Source organism: Sinohyriopsis cumingii, chromosome 12, assembly GCF_028554795.1.
Source record: "Sinohyriopsis cumingii isolate HCF-2022 chromosome 12, ASM2855479v2, whole genome shotgun sequence".
Classification (NCBI taxonomy): Eukaryota; Metazoa; Mollusca; class Bivalvia; order Unionida; family Unionidae; genus Sinohyriopsis; species Sinohyriopsis cumingii.
Window position 1 is genome coordinate 15,426,737 of NC_142972.1, and position 14,635 is coordinate 15,441,371.

Consider the following 14,635-nt stretch of genomic DNA (forward strand, 5'->3'; position numbering starts at 1 on the left):
AGATCAAATGTCATATGATTACTTGGCACAATAAGTGGATTCAAACACTGGGCTATCACATACACAGTTAAGCCATTTGAAAAGGTTTGGTTCCATTCTAAAAGATAGAAAAGATAGTATATCAGTGTTTGTTGTCCCCTTGCAAATAAAACTTAGAGGGATACAGCATTTAGCCTTATCATTCATTTGTGTGTTAATCTGTGTGTTCATATGTTCATACTTTACTTAAGTCATTTGCTATGCTCTAAATATCTTGCACCCTGTTTCACCTGCACTTAGGAAAAGTGGTATATGGTTGCATATCCAGAAGAATAACTCCAAACATGGTTCCATACAGACGGTAAAGAAGTGCCCAAACATACTTGTTTGTGAATTGGTTCAAAGCATCCACTATCACTGACATGGGAATGTGGTAGAGGGATATTTCACCAATACTTAAGAAACTAGCATATATATATATATATATATATATATATATATATATATATATATATATATATATATATATATATATATACACATACACACACACACACACAGAGCTGAACAAGGGTATCTTTACCATAGGAGAACTGTGCCATTGTGATCCAAATATCATGCTTGAGTAACATTATACTTTAAGCTATTTCTTATACCATTAGTATCCTGAAGTCTGTTTCAAGCACTGTCATGAAAATTGATATGTACATGTGTTTCAGAGAGAGAGTAATTCAGTCATACATGAACTAGGAAATTGTGTCCTGATTTTTGCACCTGAGTGACTTTCTTAGGGTGATGTAAATTTCACTCTGTAGTAACCTTTTTACTACCATCTCACCTCTGTCTGCATGGGTTCAAGTCTCACGCTTGGCTAACGTGGGTATGTGAGAAAGTCTGCCAGTAGCTTCTTGTAGGTTGGTGGTTCTTCCAGGGGTTTTCCAGGGTTCTTCCTCAACTAATTATACTAGCAATGTATAGCCTATCCTGTGCTTAAAAATGGCATTAAACCCTACAACAACAATCAAATCTAGTACACTTTTTCACTTGCACTGCTAAAATGTATATGTGGTTGTATCTCAATATTTCAGCTAAAAGACATGGTTTATACAACCTGAGTGAGCCCTGAATTTGAGGGTTAAAATAAAGACTCCTTGAGTTAAAAATTATTTGGATTTTTCTTGAAACCTACTCAAATGTTTTGTTTAAAAACTTTGATTTATGCCTAACATTTCATGAATTTATGAGGGAATACTGTTATGATTCTATGGTCCTAAACTGAGTAACAGAAAAGAATGAGGACCAGCAAGGTTTGTAAAATTCAAAGCTAATTTATTTCCCTAGAATAAAAAGTGAAAATTGAAAAAGAACTTTAATTATTGTTAATAAAATCCCAAATAGTCCTAAAAGTTCTTTCACAAGTCCCAAAAGTACAGAGTATTCTGAATGAATTCCAGCAGTGTTACAGCTGAATTACAATTTTTAATGTGCTGATGTGTCATTAGCCTGCAATAGTGTTGGTGTGCTAACAGTCTTGATGTATCACAATGGTATGTCCTTGAATGAATTCAGGATAATCCCAAAATAGTTTATTTATTCTGAAAAGTATCAATGAACACCTTGTAAGTTCAATGAACAATTTGTAAAGAGTAAAATAAAACCTCTCAAGTGAACACATCTAAAATTGATTCCACTGAGACTTTTGTAATAATTCTGTTTACTTCAGACTTATATATAGATTATCACCTGACTTATGACATGACAAAATGCCTTGGACCTAGGTCATTTACAATGGAATTTTCCATAAACTGTAAACAAAATTCTTTTCTAAAAAATTCAAAGTTCAGAATCAAGGCTGTATCTAGAGCTCAAACCTAATACACATGTTTACCCTGCATGATATAGGCATGTAGGCCCATACTCCTACCCTCAGTTATGGACAAAGGTCTGTCACACAATGTAGATTGAATACACATAACAATAGAGAATGTTAAAAATGAATATCATAACTATAATTACACATGTAATATTCACCATTAATTTGTAACAGAACTATTTTGTAAAAAAGACATCATTTTTTTAACTATTTTTTCATAATAATGAAAATGCGCTGTTAATATCAGTAAAGCTGTAACAGAATTCCTTGGGAATTTTCGTACATTTCTCGCTGATGGAAATTTCTGATGTACTGGTATAGTGAAAATGTACGATGGTATGTATGACTGGATAAAATATATTGTAAACTGATATGCCAGTAATACCTTGCACCTCTGAAAAGTCTTATCATATATATAGGCATGCTGGAAGTATTTTAATGTTTGTGCAGGTTTTACAATTTCTGGGTGGGAATTCATAATTATGGCACCCATGTAAGTCTTATTTGTGGAATGTAGACCCTGTTGATTTGAGATTTTGAAGTTGCCTCATATTTTGTTAAAATGCATGGGTAGGATGTAGAAATTAAACAATAGCAACCTAGTTTGGAGTTGTGGTTTTTTCGGTTTAACAACAGTTTTTTTCATAAAGCCTCTAGCCTCACTTATATACATAGCATGATATTCTGCCATTAGCAGAAACAGGCACTCTTCAAAGAAAAGGAAACTTTTTGATTAGTTGTATGATGTGTCACATAATGTATCATATATAAACAGGACAACTTCATGAGGTATTTCGTAGATATTCTGGTGTTGCATCGGAATGTTGAATAGGCACTTGTCTGGTATTGTGGTGGTGTTGTAGCCAGCTTAGGATGTAGTTCAAGCTACAGTTGTTATTTGTTGTATTTTTTGTATTCTTTTTGTTTATTTGCAATGACGATGGAAGAAGATGAAGTCCCCTCAATTTATTGACCTTGAAGCCAATCCTGTATTTTTGGGGTTTTGGTCCAGAATATATTGTAGCATTTTGCGACATTGAGGGAGACGAGTTAAGAATCCAAAGAAATAAGGAAATAAAAGAGAATAAATTTATGTCAAAAGGTGACAAAACAAAAAGCTGCTCATGGCAACCAAAATAGATGAAAATGTCGGAGAGTCAAAGATGTCCAGTCTCATAGACATAAAAATCCTGTCTGTAACAGATATTGAACTTTTGAAGAAAAAAAATTGGACCTAAGTGAAATGCCTTCAGATGTCGCTGATGACAATGAAATTGATGACCTTTTTGGTGAATGCTTATCTGAATAAAATGTAAAAGTTGAAAATGAATGGCCATATAGCAACATTGATGTTACCACATCAGCAGTTGGTACTAGTAGACCACTCAAGAAAATTTCTTTGAGTGGCACAATTAATGTGTCATTGTTTGATGTTTTACAACCAGAGTACAACCATATTCTAATAGTAATACTGATAGTATGCAGCAGTTATCCAAATTCAAAGCTCCCCAAAAGGGAGAACCAATATCTCAATCCTTGGAAGAGTTGATTAATGCTGCATGCACTTCTCTGTGTGCAGTAGATGAAATTATTGTACAGAAGTACAAAGATCTCAGAAAATTGTGATACCATATTTACTGTATATATTGAGACATGATAAAATAACTGTTCTTCTGTCCCAGAAGTTATGGTGAAACTTTTTCACCATGTTCATGTGTCCCAAGACTTAAGAAATGAAATAGATTTGTGTTTAATTTTTGCCCCCCAACCACCACTGCACATTGCAGTAACATAGATAAAGAAAATGCTTATTTGATAATAATAATAATAATAATGAAAACTTTGTATAGCGCCTAATCTTTAGAAGCTCTAAGCGCTTTGCAACATTAGACAACACCTATAAGATAAAAAACATATATAATGATATGATTACAAAAACAAACACCATAAAATTAGAAAAAATATAAAACATACTGAAATTATTTAAGGTAGGAAACATTATTATGTCTTTAAGTTTGTTCTTGCAGTCAAAATAAGTGAGTTTTAAGAGCACTCTTGAATGGGATCACTGTGTCTTTGTGTCCAAGTTCAGTGGGCAATTCATTCCATAATAAAATGAAAGCAACTAACCTTATATTGGAATGATACATTCCTCTTTGTTCATCATGAGCAATTTATTAGAGAACCAAATATATCCATGAACTTTTAAATGTCGCATATGCATCCATACTTCAGTGTGTATCGTTTATGTCAGATAACACATGACACATTGTTCATTGATGTGAATATTGAGAAATAAATCATGTTTGGTTGCACTCCAAGGTTTGAATATGTTATGAGACTGAAAACTGGATCCAACAAATGTCAGAAATGAGAGAGAGAGAGAGAGAGAGGGAAATATCAACTAATTGCTTGAGGCACCTGCCATTCATACATGACATGGTGTAAGCTGCAAAATAACCAAGATTTTATTATATCCAGGTTAACTGTATGATAGTATCTTGCAAATAAAAATCATTATTTGAAAATATATTCACTGTCAGTGCAAATGACAATCTTTTTGCTAGAATGGAGTAGAAAAGGTATTATTAAAGCAAGTTATTGCTGTGTATACTATTTACGCTGTAGAGATCAATACCAGTTTGTATCAAAATTATGTCTACAGATAGAAAGTAAATACAAACCAAGGTAGTGAATAAACACAACTGGCAGAGATGCAATAAACTCATTGTTTGAATTTACTGACAGGATATCAAATACAAAGGTTATTTTATTACAAAGCAAGCCGACCATAGAAGACAATTTTGGATCCTTTTAAGCATGCTCATTTTTTTTTTTTTTAATGCCACGTTGGCCACAATAGTGATGCCAACTTTGGTTCCTTTTTACAAGAATTTTGAAAATAAATTGAAACAATATAACAGTTTTTAAAGTGACACAGTCTAGAGCTTCATGCTTGGACATAGATGATTATCACGGCAGAAAATTTGGCCCAAGTCAGTGGCAGCTGACAGTTGACAGTAGTTGACAGTTCTGTTGTAAGAATGAGTATTTCCTTGGATTTTTTTTCCATTTTGGGGGGGTCAACAGCATCCCAACATATTAGTAAATTCAGGTATGCAATAGAAGTAGATGACAGTATTGCCAATATTAAAATATTGTTTGGGTGGGGGGAAAATTAATTTTTATGATGCTATACTTATCTGTTGCTATTATGAGATGCCCTCCACTTATCCCACACTGATGTCTTACTAATGTTCTTCAGCCTTAAAAACATGATGATTACTGTGCTTGCACTCATTGATATGTCAGGCAGGCAGGTTTATGGAATCTTCCCAGGAAGTTGCCCTATGGGAGGATGAATTTTCATGATACAAATGAGAGTATTTACATCATGGTAAGGTTAGATATGCAATAGTTGCTGATGTTGTTGTGGGGTTTAATGCCATTTTTCAGCACACGATAGGCTATGCATGGCAGCCAGTATTAATGGTGGAGGAAGAACCCAGGAAAACCCCGGGAAGAACCACCGACCTATGAGAAGCTACTGGCAAGCTTTCTCACATACCCACATTAGCCGAGCTATGCAATAGCAACAGGTAAGTATTGCAAAATTAAAATTAGTTTTATCTGCTCCAAGACAACATTTTTCACTTATGTATTAAGAATAATTCATTGTTTGCTATTTTTATTTTATTTTGGTGTTTTATTTTTTTTTATAGTTAAGCTAGATGAACTGAACAACACTATAAAGAATCTAGAAGACAGTGAGATGGACCTTTGTCTAAATGATATTTGTGAACCAGCTAACATGGATACTGTGACAGTTGACACCTTATATCCTCACATTACAGCATTTCACCTTTCTAAAGAGGTCCTCAGTATGCTCAGACCTTTGCATGAGTGGTTTGGCAATAACATTTTCACAAAAGTGTGGATAGAAATTGGATCTGCATCGAATGCAGAATCCTTGGATGAGGTGTGTGAACAGGTTTGGAAACCAGCCTACATCAAGATGAAAGATATCATTCAGAGACTCGAGAATGGTGATTTGAATTTTTATGAAATGGAGACGTATCTGGGAAATGTATACAATGGTGACTTTGACAAAATACTTCATGAGATGATTGCTTTAAAGCTGTCAGAGAAGACAGCCAAGGAAAGAGTCAAACAATTGCAGCAGTTTCGTGAGTTGGAGTCATGTGTCAGAGGAGCTAAAGCCATCCTAAACATTGCTGAACATTATGGATTGAATGGTGACTTTAAAGAAATCATGATAATAGCATCTCAGGTTTGTTATTTTTATTATTTACATGATATTTTTATATGATTAAAAATTCATCTGTACGACATAACCTCTCCCTCTCCCAAACAAGGTTCAAAAACATAGACTGCACTGTAAACGAGTGTACGAGCTACTGAGGGATCTCCAAAAAAATGTGATCCATCCCCGCTGGACATCGAGCAAACTGCAAGGATGGGGAGTTGGGGTCTGAATGTACTGGTTAATGGCTGGTAACTCATTTTATAATCGTGTCGAGAATATTTGTAAATGAAGCACTGTTTCTAACTCTTTTTAATGAAGTTGATTGTTATTCTGTATAAATTACATTAATTTTCAAGATTCCCAACATCTGAAAGATCATTAACATTATTCCAACCAGTTTCAAACAACATTCATGTGTATGTGAGAACATTTGTATATCATGTCATTGCCTTTTGTTGTTGATTAGTATGGTTTCTCTGCATCATTTTTTGCTGTGAAGATTGAATCAGGGAATCTGAAAATTAAAGGTCAGACTAACTGTTCATACACCGTGAAACAAGATTCCTTTTTCCAAAATCTAGCAACATTTATTTTTTGGAAAAATTGTCTAAATTTGGTATTGTTCAACTAGGAACTTGTTGATGCAATGATTTCATTGCAAATATTAGTAATATCAACCTTGAGGATACCTCAAAGTGCCAATTCAGGAATTCTATTAAACTCTCTTCTCCACGATCCTATCTGAAACAAAGTTCTTTATTTAACAAAGTGTTCATTTCGCTTAGAGGCCTGGCTATCTTTCATCACATGAATGAATTAACCTGATGGCCCACTGATGTGAACAAAGTTCAGCACAATTGATTTTCACACATGTAGAGACCATTAATTTGATTGATTTTCACACAAGGTGACATTGAATTTACATTAAGGTAGAATATATAAAAGGTATTTATAAAAGGTATTTGTCTCATGATATCCAGTTGACAGCCATAAGATCTTTCCAAATCCTCACCTCCCATAAAACGATGACAGAATGACCTTGCAATGTCTGCTGAAAGTCTGTCAGAGAATCCCTTGAGACCCTCCTTATCCCATGGACCCTTTGATCCAGAACCTTTGAGTTATTACACTGAGTAAACCAAGACTCTCTTTTGAACCAATCTTACCATTGACTATATTATCTTAAAACCCAGAGTTCAGCAAATCCCCAAGACAATATGAAGATTGCTTCCATAAAGTGGATAGCTTTATGACAAGACTCATCTCTATTTTGATGATACAGCAAAACAAAATTGAGGTCTGTGTACTTCAGTCACATCTACAGCCAGAGAATTTGAGGTTAAACAGGTTCACACTGCCATGTCTTGTGCATGCATCTGTGAGCAAACATTGATCATTATATCTAAATCTCATGGCAATGAAACCTGTCTACATGTGGATTCATATGTCCTGCAAAGCATTTTTGTGTTCACAATTCCACGACAGGACCTTGCCCTTAAAGAAAGTTTAAAGACTTAGAAAATAGGGAATGTGAGCAAAAAAACAAAAAACAAAAAATCTGAAAGTTACAATTTATATCACCACGTCATCATGGTAAGCAGAAAATCTGCAGATCAAACACTGCTGAAGTACTTCACCCCTGTATTTTCAGATTGTCTGTTTGTCTTTATTCAGAAGCAGTGTGGCTGTAAAGTCCCATTTACACACTCTTGCATTATCAATATTAAATTTTCTTGAAATATATATTGGACTGGTCCATGTCAGGTACAAATTCACTTTATAAAAGGTTTTGTATGAAATTTTCCTATTACTTACACTACTGCCAAATGCTTCTTTTGTATCACAGAGTAGTTTGGTCTCAAGGCAGCAATTTCCTATTTGCATAAGCAGTGGAAAATGTTACCTATGTTTCCCCTTCTTGCTCCTGTAGCATAACTGCTCCTAATCATATGTCGGAGGTATCAGTCCTTAATACAAATGAGTTATAAGCTCTGGTTACTTTTGGATTGGTGCACTGATCAGCATTCCGAGAAAAGCAATAAACACTCTTTTTTTGGCTTGAACCCCAAAATACTTTATTGGGTTGCCGTTTTCTAGAGAAGTCTGTGAATGGACTAGTTATATTTGAAAAATTAGGTAAGAATTTTCTGCCAAATCCTACTAACTCAAGAAACAATGGGATCTGTTTCTCAATATCTGGTTCTGAAACACTTCTGTTTGCTTCAATTTTTTTCTGGGTGCAGTTTTTACTGCTAATAACTACTTACTGTATGCCCTAATCATTCCAATTTATAATATATGTTAGACTATACTTGGTCAATTTTGCTGTGAGACTGGCCTTGTGGAATTTCATGAATTGTACTGCATCATCTTTGTGCTAACAAAATACAGCAAATTGCAATTCTGTGCCTAACTTTATAACAAAAAATTAATGTTCTAAATGCCACTCTTTCTCTTTATTCCTTTTTTTCTAATCACATATGCCTCAATTATTGATTCTTTGTTTTCTTCATCTCCCACATCATTGTTACTTTATTTTGTGTATTGCAGCTTATTTGAATCAATCACTTTGTTAAAATAGTTTTGTTTCAGTATTTCTATACTTCAGACTAATTTAAAAAGTAAAACATGCGAACAAATGAGCAGTACAAATGAAATATTGAATATTAACATTGACCAAAATTGTCTCAGAAGAGTAATGTTGATGTTTGGTGAATAGTTTTGATCATAAATTGGACCAACTCTGCTTTTAGGTTGGAGGGATTTCAGTCCCTCCATGCCATTCACATGGTATCTATTTTCTTTCAACAGGTTTAGTTTGTATTACTGTTAATAAGAAACTTTATGTGTTAGAATAAATAACAATGTGTAGATCCTCAGGCCTTTCAAATCAAGTTTTTATGTCAAGGGAGTCAACTCAAATTTAAGTAAATTAATAATACTTGATATTAGTTTTTTCACTTTCATATTTTTCTGATGATAATACTAGAAACTTTAGTAGAAAATTCTTCTAACAAGAAGTCAGCACAGGAGTGCTGCTAGTAATTTATGAAATGTTATTATAAATTTCATAGTGACATATAAAGAAACAAACTTTGGACAAAATTAGAAACATTATTTAGACCAATATTCTTATGATTGTGAAAAGGATCTTGAATAGCTATATCTCTGAAGTTAAATGTGCTTCCATCTGATGTGATATAACTTAATATCACATCACACCTCCAAGTTATCAGTGTACTCAATAATTTGATTAAAGGGATGTGTTTGATTATTGAATATTTTAGAGAAAATATATCTTGCATGTAGATTTGCTACACTTTTTCAGTCAAAAGAAGTTTCATTTGTTTATAAATATGTCTTGACATTAGTAACCAAAAGTCTTGGCAAGGCTCAAGTCACAATTTCATTTCAGGTGTAATGCCCTCTTTTGCATGCATCATCAGGAACCGTCAACAACCAAATTCACTAAAACAATTTCTAGGCTCATAGCATTTACAGGTTCTGATTTTTTTAATTTGGTTCAGTTATTTCAATTTCCTGTCTAATTTTCTTGGTTTAAATCATGGTATTCTTTATATAAAAATTTTCAGGAAAATGCAGCAGAAAGAAAGATGAAAGAATTTGATGATTCTGTACTAGAAGTCTGTACTTCTTTAAGAGACCTTGCACCAGAGAAAATTGATTGCCTTGATAACTTCAAGAAGTGTAAACCACTGGTCCTGTGGCTGCGAGAATCCATGCCAGGTATGTTACTGCTTGCAGACACTATTTTAGTCTGTCATCTCTGATAAATACAGGACTCAGATTGCTTTTCTACTCTTGAGCTTTTCATATCCAGCTTAATGCTATTTTGGTTATACTTTTAAAATTGCATGCACTTGGGCTGTGTGTGGCTTATAGATCTACATATTAGATAGCCTCAGGTTGAAATGATGGCATTAGTTTTGTTGATGCCATGATAAACTGACAGAGATTAAGTAACACTAATAAAAAGAAGATGGAGAAGAAGAAGAAGAAGCAGAGATAGTGGTACAGAGATTTTGGGTCTGCTTTGGTCAGTTACTATGATGTTTCTTTGGGCAAGGTATTTTGCTCCAGTTGCATTGGTGATAAGTAACCTACTTGTGTTTTTGCTGTGCCATTAAATCCTAAACAAGACAAACCTCTTTACCTGTTGTCTTTTAACTAAAGGAGTACCATATTTATCACATATGTTAGGACACAAAAAAATATTTTTTTTGTGTCCCAGAACTTAGGGTGATTTTTTTAAATCTACACGTGTCCCAAGACTTAGGAAATGAAATAAATTGTATTCAATTTGGTTCCCCCCCGCCACTGCAACCAGCCACGCCTCATGTTACAATAAAATGCTTATTTGATAATAAAATGAAAGAAACTAACCTTGTATTGTTATCATTTATTCACTTTTTTGGTCAACATTAGCATTTTATTAAAGGAAAAATATATCCACGAACTCCGTTAAAGTAGCGCATGCATCCATAGTGTTATCGCTTTTCGTCAGACAACACAACATATTGATTGTTGATGTGAATATTGAGAAACGAATAATGTTTGGTTGTCCTCAAAGGTTTGAATGCCATGAGAATGAAAACTGGATCCTGCAAAATCCCATACGGAACAGAGAGAGTGAGAATTATAAACCCCATTGATCGAAACACCTGCTATTCATGTGTAAGGTACAAAATAACCAAGAGTGTATTATATCCATGGTAGCAATATGACAATATCTCGCAAACTAAAATCATTATTAGAAATACTTTCACTGTGAGTTCAAATGAAAATCTTTTTGATTCTGTGGGTTACAACAAAAAAATTAATAAAGCAAGTTAATGCTCTGTACACTGAAGAACTCGAAACCTGTTTGTGTCAATTATGACTACAGATGGCATATAAATGAAAGCCCAGGTGTTGAATAAACACACCTTGTAACAGCCATAAACTCATTGTTTGAACTTACTGGTAGGATATCAAATACAAAGGTTAATTTATTACAAAGCATGAAAACCCCGGAAGCAGACTTCGGATTCCTTTTAGCGTGGAGATTTGTTTTTAACTAAATATATGTATACAAAGTCGGCCGACATGGGGAAGCCAACTTTACTTTCTTTATACCTTTTTTCACTGGGATTTTGAAAATAGATAGAAACAATAGAACACTTTCAAATGTTAACTTCTCACACATTTACACAAAGTGATTCCTCGCAGTCATTGTTATCGCGTACATGTCATATATAAAGGGGAATAAAAATAAAACAAAATAAACCACATTATAGATCTCTGCTATTATGGATAAGTTTGTAGTGCAATACTTGAGTAGTGAAGAGGCTTTGCCTCATGCATGGAAAGAAAATGTGTTGCCTAAAGCTTCACCAAAGACGCCCGTAGGTCGACCAGAGGAGGAGTGTGATGAGTGCTAGAGATGAGGAGTGAGATGTAAAAGAAAATGAACCAGGTGCAAAATGACACTCACAGCGTTTTTTTATTAAAAAAAATTATGCTTGAGTGCATTTCCGACATGTAGTTTTCAAATAATCTAAAAGGTGTCCCACAGCTTATGACTAAAAAAAAACGATGTGTCCCAGAACATACAGTGCACAAAAAAAAATTACTTTAAAAATAAATTTATGGTGTCCCAACAAATGCGGTGTCCCACCATATACGGTAAATACGGTACTTGTTTATTTGTATTATTAATCTTTTCCTGAAAGATTGTAGCAATTTTTAAACTGTATCATAAATATTGCTTAGTTTTTACTTTGTACAAGCCAGGAGAATTGTACTGGTATGTCATTAATGGATATATATATATATATATATATATATATATATATATATATATATATATATATATATATAGAGAGAGTCAGTATTTTCTCAGCTTTCTGCTGTTTTCACAGGTGGTCTAAAGGAGCTGAAGGTGTTTGTTGATCTTGCCATGATCTCAGCTGGTGAGGGGGACATGGAGATTGCCAAAGTCAATTGCCTTCATGCGGCCACTACAGGATATGCTTCCCTCATTTTTGACCTTGATGAGAAATCTGGATACAAGGAACTGTTGGACAAATGTGAAACACTATGGAATGCACTGAAAGTGGATGAGAATTTACCTACAAAACTGGTAACTATGCTGTAGTAAAGATAAAGAAGGTCATTCCATGAGAAGGCAGGGAAGGGTATTGAATTTTCTTTTCTCAACATTCACTTGTTGGGGCCAGATAAATTTATCCAATATGCAAAAAGAAAATCTCTTTATTATGACAATGTGATAAAAAGAAACAAAAACAAAAACCTAATTTAAAAAATAATTTCTTTATTCATTAGCAAAAGAAGTTGCACTTGTGAAAAATATTGTTAACCTGTCCCAATAACATGCCCACCTCGTTAATGATGATGCTAAAATGAAAGAATTTTTCACTAGAGCATATTTGAGACTTGCTTTGTTGCTGATCAACCAGTAGGAAATATTAGATTTTCCTGACCTCTGAGTTGGACTTTTTAAGATAACAGCATTTGTTTGCTCTCCTGGTCACAACTCTGTATCTGTCATCAATCTTTCTGTCCTCTATTGTCTGTCCATCACCAGTTGATTGTTACTATTCTGTTGGTCGTATGTCTGATCTGATTTTGCTGTAACTTGGAATGTGAGTATATATGAAAATGTCAGATGAGTTTGACATTGAGTGAGAGCATCTTCTGGATGAACTTGTTACAACTCTGGATGCTTTATTTCTTGTTCAGTTCTTATCAGAATTTAAATTTAGACTTGCAACATCAAAATATCAGATGAGTTCAATGATGATGGAATCCACGTACATAAATGATGTTGCATCTGATGAGCTGAGCTTGTCAGCACTATAGTGGACAATATATATGTCTTTAATCCAACTTCAATAATAGGCATATGGCATCTGGTTCTCATCTCAGACAAGTTTGATAATATGTGAGATCCACTTATATTAATGGGGTAATCAATGATTGGTTGAGCTTATTTCTGCTCTTGAGTTCATATTTCAGATCTGATTTTGATCCCATCTTGATAAATAGTCTTTAAGGAACAGGCCTTTAGATGGGTTTGATAATGTGAGATCCATTGATGTTAATGAGATCATCTTGCATCTTATTGATTGAACTTGTTGGAGAATATCTCAGGAACATGAACTAAACCAAATCTCCTGCTACTTCCTCTTACATCAACAATTGGAACGTTTTTTTCAGGTTTTTCTGGGTCTGGATATCACTTGACACTGTAGAGGGTGGTCCGTTTGTCCCTCTTCTTTTTGAGATCTATGGTCTGTATCTCAGGCTACCAGGTACATTCACCTAAGTGGCACTTTAAACCTCTCCAATCAGAATTGGACTATATCAAGTCTGTATTTCTGCTGGGGCATTGGCCTGCCTTTCGGTCAAAATTTTCAGAGCTTTTGACAGAAAACTCTGTTGTTGGTTTCCATAGTCACTGATGTTGACTTCTTTTCAGTTATGTCATTTCTTTGCTAAGGAGGCCAAGCTGAACCCAGCTGCATTGCGATGTGTGCTGGAAGCTTTAGCTAAACCCTCCTGACATTTATTTAGTTTATCTATGGGTTTTTTGGCAGACTTTAATGTCTTATTCAACCATAGTAAAGACCTCAGTGCTGCACCTTTTGAAGCTGAAACCCTGTTTGGAGGACTCATTCCTAGTGTGGCCTCTGAAGGTATGAAAGATCACCAACACAGATCCTTCACAACCAATCATGGTCCATTGCAGTGAGGGTGACATCTGCAAAGTTCTTTAAACAAGTGCATACCCCATCCAATCTCTGACTTAAATTCAAATCACTTCCTTGATCATTAGATCCAAGGCATACCTGCTGAAGTCCCCAAAATTCTTTAATCCTCTTTTTTTCACACTAAACGGAGAGTCGGAAGTCCTAATCATTCAACCCTGTCATGCTGTGCAGTCCTATCTTAAATGTCTCTCTAGATGCTTATAAAGGCTCAGAGGCCTGGTTTAAAGACATCACAGATAATCTCTGTGTTCTTTCCATTGTGAGTGAGGGTTACTTCTTAATAGTTTCTGAACAACCCACTCTGTGAAGGACCTCTGTGCATCTTAGCCAGAGCAGTCTGGTGAAATTGATGGAATAATTGCACAACATTACAGAAAGGGGCATTTGAGGGAGTTCAAAAGAACCAGTCTCCTACATTCTGCTCCCAAATATTTCTGGTCACCAAGAAAAACATGAAATTTTGCCCCATTATTGACCTCAAACCTTTAAACAGGTTTCTTGTGGAGAAATCTTTCAAGATGGAGACCACATCCTCGATCCATAATACAAAATGTCTGCTCACCTTTACCTCTCCATACTGGGAATCTTGAACACTTTGGTGGATTTGGTTTCCTGGGGACATCTCTATATATACCCCTTAGCAGTTTCTCCTTCTCATAAGGAGGAAATCACACAGAGATTCACTCTCAACTCTGATTCTAAGACCCATTCCTATCTGTTCAA

General features: G+C 34.7%; 1 protein-coding gene across 1 annotated transcript in view; it reads left to right on the plus strand.

Moving 5' to 3' along the window:
- The window catches only part of LOC149786029 (E3 ubiquitin-protein ligase rnf213-alpha-like), a 598,535-nt gene that overhangs the window by 148,478 nt on the left and 435,422 nt on the right, over window positions 1-14,635 (plus strand). Inside the window, exons 17-19 of the mRNA XM_089976317.1 lie at window positions 5,575-6,143; window positions 9,713-9,866; window positions 12,041-12,261. Of these exons, the coding sequence (XP_089832443.1) occupies window positions 5,575-6,143; window positions 9,713-9,866; window positions 12,041-12,261 (944 nt within the window). The remainder of the gene's footprint in view (window positions 1-5,574; window positions 6,144-9,712; window positions 9,867-12,040; window positions 12,262-14,635) is intronic.